The sequence below is a fragment of the Gekko japonicus genome, unplaced genomic scaffold (genome assembly GCF_001447785.1).
Source record: "Gekko japonicus isolate JY-2015 unplaced genomic scaffold, Gekko_japonicus_V1.1 scaffold8, whole genome shotgun sequence".
NCBI lineage: Eukaryota > Metazoa > Chordata > Lepidosauria > Squamata > Gekkonidae > Gekko > Gekko japonicus.
In genome coordinates, this window is record NW_015167057.1 from 2,910,204 (window position 1) to 2,920,893 (window position 10,690).

Genomic DNA, 10,690 nt, shown 5'->3' on the forward strand with positions numbered 1-10,690 from the left:
CAGAAGAGGCTTCAACATCTGCCAAGCTGCCTCCAGAGCATGCTTTCCTGATGTGTCTTCTGTCAGTATGTATAGTTAAGACTGATAAAGAGCTTAAGAGTTCATCTATATGAAATGGGTGACAAGAGTTGGGGGGGGTGTCCCCTGGCCGATAACAGTCACACGCCCCATCAGAGGTCTCACCACAGGAAAGGGTTCCATCACACAATGTGTTTTCCCTCCCATCCTATGTTCTATTTGTGCTGAGTACTGGCCCTGTTTGCCCCTACCTTGGGCTCCACGTGCGGCTGAACACATGTAGAAGCCAACATAGCCAAGCCATTTCCACTACGAAAAAATGGCATGGGAGGATCTGAGTCACATGTGGCTGCGAGTCAGGGTGACCCCCCCCAACCTAACTCATGTCAAACATCTTGCGCCGATTAACACCCCCCCCCCCAAAAAAAATCTTTGTGTTAGTGCAGTGGCAATTTAAGTTTGCTAATCTTAAGGCTTGCAAATCTGGTGCATGAGCGTCTAATGCTGACAGGATTCTTCAATACTGCTAAACAGTTTTACAAAAACCCAAAAGCCTACACCAACATACAATGATCATTATATCCTTAGTCCCTTGAGTCCAATAAGACAACTGTGGACTAGTGGGAAATTTGCGTATGCAAGTGGACGGGGAGGGGGAGCAGTGAGAACCCAACGAGCAATCTTCCCATCCCCCAACCTTACTTTGTCAAGTTGTTGTGAGCGTCAATAAAAATTTCCTGGGCTGTTTCTGCAAAAATTTTGGTGCTGAAATCAGGAACGTGATCTTTGATCTTCCGGATTCTGCAAAGGTAAGGATAAGAAAAAGAAGGTAAGGATAAGTAAAGAAGTTTATGCCTCAAAGGCGATAAGGGGGAAAAAACAACAATTCAGGGGGACAGTCTTAAAAGAAATCAAGTGGCTTCAGACTGTTCTACTGTTAAAAACACTTCAAAACAAAATGAAAGGTGACCTCTGTGATCATAGCAGGAAGCATAGAAGGAAGGTGTTTCTGACCTAAGGAGCTGCTTGACCGGCAGCAAATTCTAGAGGTACAGAAGGAAGAGACAGCATGGTATAGTGGTCAGAGCACCAGACTAGGATGTGGGAGACCCAGGTTTGAATCCCCACACTGCCATGGAGGCTTGCTGGGTGGCCTTGGGCCAGTCACTCCCTCTCAGCCTAACCTACCTCACAGGATAAAAATCAAAATGGAGGAGTGCAGGAACAATGTTGTAAACTGCTTTGTGTCCCCACTGGGGAAAAAAGCAGGGTATAAACATCTAAGTAAATAATTATTTTCTTCATACAATGTGTAGTTGATTTGCAAAATTCATTGCCACATACTTTGGTGTAGTGGTTAAATGTGTGGACTCTAATCTGGGAGAACCGGGTTTGATTCCCCACGCCTCCACTTGCAGCCGCTGGATGACCTTGAGCAACGCATAGTTCTTTCAGAGCTGTCCTTGAAAGAGCAGTTCTCTCAGCTCCACCTACCTCACAGGGTGTCTGTTGTGGGAAGGGAAAAGAGTTTGTAAGGCACTCTGAGACTCCTAGTGAAGGGCAGGGTATAAATCCAATCTCTTCTTTTTCTTAGAAGTTTTTTTTTTTTTTGGAATAGGATTAAAGTCATTCATGGGGATAGGCCTATAAAACAGCACTAACCATGAAAGCCAGGAACAGAATGTCCAATGTTCCAAGACAGTGTATCTCTGAGTAGTAGGTAGTGGGGGCAAAAGAAAAAGGTTGATGACATACAGTACACCTTGTCTGTGAGTAGAATATCTAAGCCGTTACAGCAGGCGGGCCTCTTGTTTGATCTGGCAAGACAATTTTAGGGTTGCAGATGCTTCTTTTAGAATGCAGAGTATATTCATTGTGTTATTTTCATCTCACTTTTGAAATGGGGGAAAAGCTGAAATGTGAATGAGCCCTAACGGAGCCACTTCTGTGAAGGTCAAGTAAAGAACTGAGGGGCACGTTTGGTCCGGTGATGAGCCAGCACTGTTATCTGTGCTTTTAGCTGAAGTCTCCAAAAGTCTGCATTCCTCGCCTCATAGGGTAAACAAACCTTTAACCGATAGCCTGTTCTCTTCAACTATAGCTGTCAGTGATTCTTATGCTGTGGTGTTGGAGGAAAGTAGTGTCAAGTCGCAACTGACCTATGGCTACCCCGTGGGGTCTTCAAGGCAAGAGATGACCAGAGGTGGTTTGCCACTGCCTGCCTCCACATCACAACCCCAGTATTCTGTGGAAGTTTCCCATCCAAATACTAGCCAGGGCCAACCCAGCATAATTTCCGACATCTGGCAAGATCTGGCTAGCCTGGGCTATCCAGGTCAGGGTGTAGTATTCTTTAAAGTATGTTAAGAAGGAAGCATAGATTGCTTTTCTATTGGTTACAATTTGGTGCAGAAGTGAGTTGTCATTGTGTAACTGGCGTAAAGGTTCTACAAGATCCTGATGTCCATTCGCCTATATATATGCTATGGTCTCGTCTACAAAGCTGTCTGCGTCTTGAACTTTCTTAGGAGCAGGTGCTTTCCTTGGTCTTGATCAACCAATAAAGAAAACAGTTTCTACTCTAGTTGTTAGTAGTGATTTGGACGCCTTCTTTGAACCCAGCTAAAATTTGTGATTTCCCCGGCCCTTTTCAGACAAAAATTACCTCCCAAAAGAGCTCACAGCAATTAGAAATCGTTACACATATAAATTAAAAACCAATACAAAAAACTGCTCAGAATAAGGGTTCATAGTGAGTTCCTAGTTCAGACACAATGGAATGGTACTTGACGGTTGCCTCTCTTCTCCCTGATGGCTTCCCTGGTAACATTTGGCAGTTGGACATTTCTAAGTGCTCATTATACGGCACAACCCTTGTAAGACCATGCCATTTCAGAGTGCAGGTGGCAAGAATCACATGTTTTCAGCGTTTCCCCCATGTTTACAAAAACCTCTGCCTGCTGATGGTCAGAATACAAGAGGGAAGGGGTCTAGCTTAGCCTCTGGTTTTTATACCCTGCTTTTCTCTACCCTACAAAGTCTACCAGTGGCTTACAATCACCTTCCTCTCCCCACAACAGGCACCTTGCGAGGTAGGTGGGGCTGTGAGAATTCTGAGAGGACTGCGACTGGCCCAAGGACACCTAGCAGGTCCCATGTGGAGGAGGAGTGGGGAATCAAACCCAGTTCTCCAGATAAGAGTCTGCCGCTCTTAACCACTGCACCACGCTGGCTCTCAGAGATGACATCCTAATTTGCTATATCAGGAAAGTTTTGATATGGAAAATATTTAGCTGTCAAATTCTCACACACAAACATTGCATCCTGAGGTGGTACAGTCCCAGGAGGCTGTACAATATGCTTTTCCTGATTGTGAAGATCAATTATTTACAGTCCACACCTCCGGAGATGAAACAGTCTTCAGTCCCGAGTAAATGTTAAAGAGGAGCTCTTTGAAGAAGAGCTACAGGATCAGGGTGGGGCTGGGTGGGAAACAGTATGTCACGGATGCCAGAGGCTGAATGGCTGGCACACAGAGACGCACAGGGTACGTACGCCAACTGTGAAGCCACACTCTGCTTGAGCTGTTCTACCCTTTGCTTCAATCCCTCCTTCGACAAAGATGAAATGCGAGCATCTCCTTCTGGAGGAACATAAGGGTCGAGGATCCCAGCTGCGTGACCAAACAGAAAGCAAAGATTATAACAGTTAACACACACCCCAAACATGTAAGATTCAAATCAAAGACCGTGAAGGACTGGGAGATGTAATTAAAGCATTGTTGCACATTTTTCTAGTGAAGCATATTTCTGATTCAGAGGCAACATCCTACACCCTACAAGGAATTTAGGAACAACAAGAACCTGAACTGTGGCTTATGTCTATGGCAGCTTCCACACCGACAATTCTCTGTGTAGCTTTTGTGGCTGCTGCGAGCGCAGAGGCATTCACAGTGACAACAGACCATCCACACAAAAGGATTCTCTGTACCTTCCCAGCCTCAGTACTCTGTGGTTGCCATTCCCTCTCCTACAACCAGAGGGGTTTCTCAGGCTTAAAATATCTGGTAATAGCAAAATGATCTATTGCGATCATGAACTAGTCCCTGGTCTTTAAAAAAAATATCTCTAGAGTTATAAGGAAAAATGTGCAGACAGTATAAATCCACTATAGGTCCACAAGGAAAATACAAAGAGCGCTGTCAAAAAACATTTCTATTCCTTACAATCCAGCCTACATTTTGGAGTGGAAACAAACCCTTACACATGGAGAAGCAGCATGTCGTATGTGTAGCAACAAATAAAATATTTGGTTCATTTTAAAAAGCCACCTAAACTCTTTTGAGCCGTGCCACTACAAGCTAAGGATGACCAGAAGACATTCAAAAGGACACAGGAGATTTATTTCAGGCCCATGATCTACAGGGATCCATTCCCTAGAATCTAATTCAGTATTTGACCCTTCCCCACAACAAGTGTTCACCACTACCTACATGTGCAAGAAATATTGATGGGGCGTACTAATCGTTCATGAGGAACTACAATGCCCGCAGCCCTGGCACGCCGCTTATATTCTTCTGGTGTCAAATACTTTGAGTTGGCAGTAGGTGGAATGCAATGTCGCTTCTTTGTTCTCACTGGGATCATGAGAGAGGATGCAGCCAAGCGGGCAGGATTCAGTAAACATTCCACACCCTGGAGAATTTTAGTTTTTAAAAAATAGACAAATCAAAAACACAGATTTCAAACACAACTCAATCCCTTATTGTCCCAATTCACAATTTCATGCCAACCTGGATATGTAGAAGTGGCCAGCATGTTCTGTTAGGTACACTTTCAGTACATTTCAACTTACATGTGACCACAGAGGACAAAAGTAGGTGCTTCTCAGATGAAATAGGGACATTTATGGCAGCCCCACATTGAATAGGGCTTATCTGCAGCTCTGCTGACAGAAATTGAACAAGGGACAGTTTCCCCATCCCATCTCCAAAATGACACAGGCTGCAGCTGCCAAATTATTCCCTCTTGTACATTGCTTAAAAAACAAGGACCTCACTAAAAGCAAAACGTGTCCATAGGAAAACAATGCCCAACTTCTTTCTTCTCACATACCCCTTTCCTTTAGTCCCCTTGTTCTTCCCTGTTTAGTTTTTCTTTAAAATTTTGGAAAACAAAACAGCCCTTCAGAGAGGAGTCCTATGCAGATAATTCCAGATGAGTAGCTGTGTTACAAGTACTCCGACATAATCTGCAGTGAGTTCCGACTCGAGAAAGTTCACGTTGGAAGCTTTCACTAAATTTGTATAACAATACATTTTGGTCACCTCTAAGGTACCCCTAAACTCCTGATTTATCATAAACTGTTATATTCTCTCTCCATCCTGAGGGTCGGGAGGGTGATACATTAAGGTGACTCCATACGTTTTTGTGCCAGTTATTACGCACAAAATTAAGAAAATACAGTATCAATAAAGACAGAGACGCTGTTATCATTAACCCTACACCCTCGCACAAAACGCAACTTAGCTCCCCCCCCCCCCCCCCCCCCCCCGGTACCTGCAAAGAAACCCGCAGAGCCGCTTTCACCATATTGAGTTGCATGGAGGCAGCCATTTTGGATCAAACGAATTGCATGCTGGGACTATGGAGGCGGGCTTCCGAGGCTGATGACGCCAGAGTGGAAAATTCCGGCCGCGGCGCCTTCAGGGAACGACACAGGAAAGGATAATTCGGGGGCTCTCGGCCTGGGGTGGCTTCACTTCCGTCACCAGCTGCAGAAGAAGGCGGAGATCGTAGCCTCTCCGTAATCGAAGAGTTAAAATGCGCAATAAATAAAGAACACGGACACACACACCCCAGTATGCACAAAAGCACTCCATACACATACTCAACAACATTATAACCGTCTACATGACAGATCAGAATTATGGTTGCCAGGACCCCCTGGCAACCAGCAGCAGGGGATGGGGGCGAGGAGAAGGAGAGTGGCTAGATCCAGATTGGGAAACTGCTGGAGATTTGGGGATGGAGCCTTGGGAGGACAGGGACCTCAATGAGGTACAGCGCCCCAGAGTGGAATAACAGCCCCTGGAAGTAGCAGAACTGTTCTGGGACCTGCCACTCCAGTCCTAGAATGCTTTAGCTACTCCAGGGGCTGACATCCCAGTTCCAGAACACTTCCACTACTCCCAGGGGCTGTCATTCCATTCTGGGGGCTGTCATTCCAGTCCCAGAATGCTTCCACTACTCCCAAGGGCTTTCATTCCACTCTGGGAGGGGGGGGGCTGTCATTCCAGTCCTAAAGTAGTCTGTTTGGGCCCAGAGACTTTAATGGAAAATCCATTCCACATTTTTTTTCCCAGCTCTTCTTGTACTATAATGTATTTCATGCAAGTCAATTGGCAAAAAAACCTGGCTCCCATTATGTCCAATGAGCCTTCAAGCCTCTCCCATTGTTTCCAATGGGCAATTCTGTCATTCCTTTTAGTACATCCCAAATTTACCCCATATATCTCTCCTCACAACAACCATATGAGGTAGGATTAGCAACCTCCCCATGGGGCCTGGAGTCTTAGAGAGTTGCCAACACATTGTTCGGAAAAACCTCGATATCTGAGGTGGAGCCTGGGAGAGTAGGGTTTAGAGAGGGGAAGGACTTTGGTAGAATATTAATGCCATGAAGTCCACCTTCCAAAGCAGCCATTTTCTCCAGGGGAAGTGAAATAAATGTGTTAAATAAATAAATAAGCAATTCATGTGGTCTGGCGATCTGTTGTAATCCCAGGAGATCTCCAGTCCCCACCTAGAGGTTGGCAACCCTACCTGGAGATCTCCTGGAATTACAGGGGATGAATGGGTAAAGGTGCAAACCTCTTTGAGATGCATGCAGGCCTAGTGCTAGGGATGGAAGTAAAATGTGGCTGTTTGGTGGAGATGCCAGCCTCCAAGTGGGATCCCCCAGAATTACAACTCATTTCCGGACTACAGACATCAGTTCCCCTGAAGAAAACTGATGCTTTGGCAGGTGCATTCTATGGCACTGTACCCCACTGAGGTCCCTTTCCTCCCCAGGCTCCATCCCCAAATCTCCAGGAGTTCTCCAAACTGGATCCCCTGCCAATAGCCAGGGGTAACCTGGCAACCCTGCTTTTGGGGTTGATGGAAGCTATGCCCGTGGCTCTCTGCAAGCCATGGAGTGTGTACGACTGCCATACCAGCTACCACATCAAGACTTACATTTGCACATCCCTGGGATACCGCACTGGCTTTCTAGCCCTCTATAACACATAAAACCTAACAGAAGGGAATCCCCTCTGAACCTGACCAGAAATCCCACAAGAAACAAGGTTGTCATTCTCCCCCCCCTCCATTCCTGCACTTTGAATAGTTGTGTGATGGGTAGGAATTGCAGAAGTATAATTTTTCTTTCCCTGTAGGGATGGAGGCGGAAGCTGCACCAGTTGAATTTCTTCCTGCCGTTACAAGCAGACCAGTCATTCTAACTTAAAAGAAGTCGATCACTTAAATTGAGGAAACATTCTGGAAGTGAAACATGTGGCAATTAAAGATGTAAACATTTATAATATCCATGGGTGAAAATGTGCACTGTCTACCATAGGTAAAGATGGGTAGTTGTGTTAGTCTGTCTGTAGCAGTAGAAAAGAGTCTACTGTCTACCACAGGAAATATAAAATTAATATCTCAAAACCTCCGGGGGGGGGGGGGCTTGATATATGCTGCCGTGCCTCAAGGAAATGGCTCACTCTCCTGGCTTCTTTTATTGTATGATGAATCCGTTAGGGTGCCGCCACATCAACAATATTTTGTTCGAACGGCTTCTGAGACTGGCAGAAACAGGAGTCACAGCATACACCACACACCAGCAACTGTCTTTGTTTATGCCTCACGTCCTTCTTTTACCATGCAAGAAAATCAGTATCTCATTTAAAAAGTACGGAAATTTGCATAATTACTAACATTTTGTGTCATTTATTATTATTTTTCTCTCTCCACCGTTCCTCCAGTTCAGGGCAGTATATGTGGTCCCCTCCAGGCCCATAGCCAGTGTTAAGTATGACATTTAACTTTCTGCAAGCACGGCAGAGCAACTCTTTGGCCCAACAGGTGTCATCCTCGTGCTTCCCGCCACAGCCTAGGCACGGCCATTTCTGCGCAGGCTTCGCTGCGGTCCGCTGTGGGTGGTTGGAGTGAGCCTCTCTGACGTCATCCACGTCCTCCGCGGCCTCATCACCGGTTGCTTGGTGATGAACGCGTGGTTCTGCTGGACCGGGGCGTAGTCGCACCTCCCTTGTTGATTTCTCCGCGGCTTCTGCGGCGACGGCTGCCTCAAACGCATCTTTGAACATGAGGGCCTTGCGAGCAAACAGACACTGTTGCGCGTCTCTCAGGCCGCACACTACGCGGTCACGTAACGCCTTCTCCGGGTTCTCAAAATTGCATGGTCTGGCCGCCTTTCGAAGTGCCGCCACGAACTCCGCCACAGATTCCCAGGGACCCTGCCATCGCTCATAGAAGGTGTGTCGTGAAGCGATTTCAGACGGTTGAGGCGAGAAGTGGGCCTTCAACTTTTCGGTCAGTGTCGCATACGGCACCATCTTGATGTCGGCAGGTGTAACCAACGAGCGGGCGATATCAAACACCTCTTTCCCACAGGAACACAGTAAGGCTGCTTGCTTCTTCGCTGCATCTGTCACTTGGCAGTTCTCCAGGAAAAACTCAAACCGGGTCAGGTATGAGTCCCAATCTTCCGAAAGTGGCTCGAACGGCTCAAACTGCTTGTTGGAGTTCATTCTCGGGGGTCACAGGAGCGCCTTGCTCCGTCGGTGGCTCGCCAGTTGCTTGAACCTCCTCCATTGTTCTGAATGGTGGGGCTGCCTACCCACTACATCCCATCCTCGTCGCCAGATGTTAAGTATGACACTTAACTCGGAGGAACAGTTCAACAAGTGATTCAGCTTTATTGAAGTGATAACAGCATGAAGGCTCAGCCTTGTAGGTGCTAGACCAGCTAGACAAGTTCCATAGGCAAAATGACAACTTATATACAATTCTGGCTGAGATAGCCACACCTACAATGTTTCACAACAACCAATCACATTGGGTTTGTTACATCCAATTACAATCAATACATAACGTCCAATCAAAAACCTTCCCTCCAGAATACACACCATTGGTCAGTATTTGCAATCCGCATAATGAGCTATGGTAGCTCAAGCTTTTACCATTATGTCTCTCAAGACATAACAGCCAGGACTTTTTTTTGTTGTTCAGGCTCCAGGGGGCATTTAACCTTTTAAGGAGGCAGTTAAACTACAATTAATAAATTAATCTGAATGCTTGACTTTAAAGGGGGAGGCTCTGAGATCGTTTCTAGCCCTTACAGAGCAGGTTTGGTGTAGTGGTTAAGTGCGCAGACTCTAATCTGGGAGAACTGGGTTTGATTCCCCACCCCACTTGCACCTGCTAGATAACCTTGGGCAAGCCATAGTTCTGGCACAGCTGTTCTTGAAAAAGAGCAGTTTCTGTCAGAGCTCTCTCAGCCCCACCTACCTCACAAGGTATCTGTTGTGGGGAGGGAAAGGGAAAGGAGTTTGTAAGCCCCTCTGAGACTCCTCTGGGTAGTGAAGGGCGGGGTATAAATCCAATCTCCTCTTCTTCTCTTCTTCCTTTCAAGGGACAGGGCAGAAAGTGTGTCAGTTCCTAGGGGAAAAAATTGCTCAGAGGGCATTACCTTCAGAAGGCAATTTTGAGTTCCCTTCCAGGGGACAAGAAAGATTAGAAGGACACCTTCAATACATCTCCAACAATCCTGCTTTCTGCTAGCCCAGTACCACCTAGGTCATGGTCCAAAATAAGGTTTCTGGCATGACTATTTGTGGGATGGGGCTTGTAATTAAGGGAGCAGAGCCCCGAAATGCCCCGTTAAAGCTACGGGCAATGTTCCCTCTAAGCTAGAACCAGTTTGGTGTAGTGGTTAAGTGTGCGGACTCTAATCTGGGAGAACCGGGTTTGATTCCCCACTCCTCCACTTGCACCTGCTGATGTGACCTTGGGTCAGTCACAAGCTCTGGCACAGCTGTCCTTGAAAAAGAGCAGTTTGTGTCAGATTTCTCTCAGCCCCACCCACCTCACAGGGTGTCTGTTGTGGGGAGGGGAAGGGAAAGGAGTTTGTAAGCCACTCTGAGACTCCAAGTGAAGGGCAGGGTATAAATCCAATCTCTTCTTCTCTTCTTCTTCTATGGAGCCCTGTGAGCAAAAATTCTACTTTGTGAGCTACTGGCATTAAAGTTGTGAGCAGGAGCTTTGGCTGCTGCATAGTTTGCTGTGGAGCCCTCCTTCCTGAGCTGAGACAAAAATGTATGAGCCAGAGGCTAAAAGACTGTGAGCTAGCTCACATTAACTCAGCTTAGAGGGAATACTGGCTACGGGCCTGGTTCCCTCCCACTTTTAACTTCACAACAGCCCTGTGAGGTAAATGTAGATAAGTGTTACCAAAGGGTCTAAGGTCACCCAGTTAATTCTATGGTGGAGCAAGGATTTTACTGTAAATCTGAGCTATTCCTATATCACACACTGACTTCCCTGAGTCATTCTCTTCCTGTCCTTTGTCCATATTGGTTGCTTACACTGTTGAAGCTTTCAAACACCCC

The 10,690-nt window shown here is 46.4% G+C and overlaps 1 protein-coding gene across 2 annotated transcripts in view; it reads right to left on the reverse strand.

Annotated features, from left to right (window-relative positions):
• MRPL45 (mitochondrial ribosomal protein L45) overlaps positions 1–5,654 on the reverse strand; it is a 14,034-nt gene extending 8,380 nt beyond the window's left edge. The window contains exons 1-4 of one of the 2 annotated variants that reach the window (XM_015412448.1): positions 5,577–5,654; positions 4,511–4,712; positions 3,574–3,691; positions 721–819 (exon numbers count right to left, since the gene is read on the reverse strand). In XM_015412448.1, the coding sequence (XP_015267934.1) occupies positions 721–819; positions 3,574–3,691; positions 4,511–4,712; positions 5,577–5,633 (476 nt within the window). In that variant the 5' untranslated portion in view covers positions 5,634–5,654. The remainder of the gene's footprint in view (positions 1–720; positions 820–3,573; positions 3,692–4,510; positions 4,713–5,576) is intronic. The other variant, XM_015412449.1, reaches the window with a different exon arrangement.
• Positions 5,655–10,690: the final 5,036 nt, after the last annotated feature.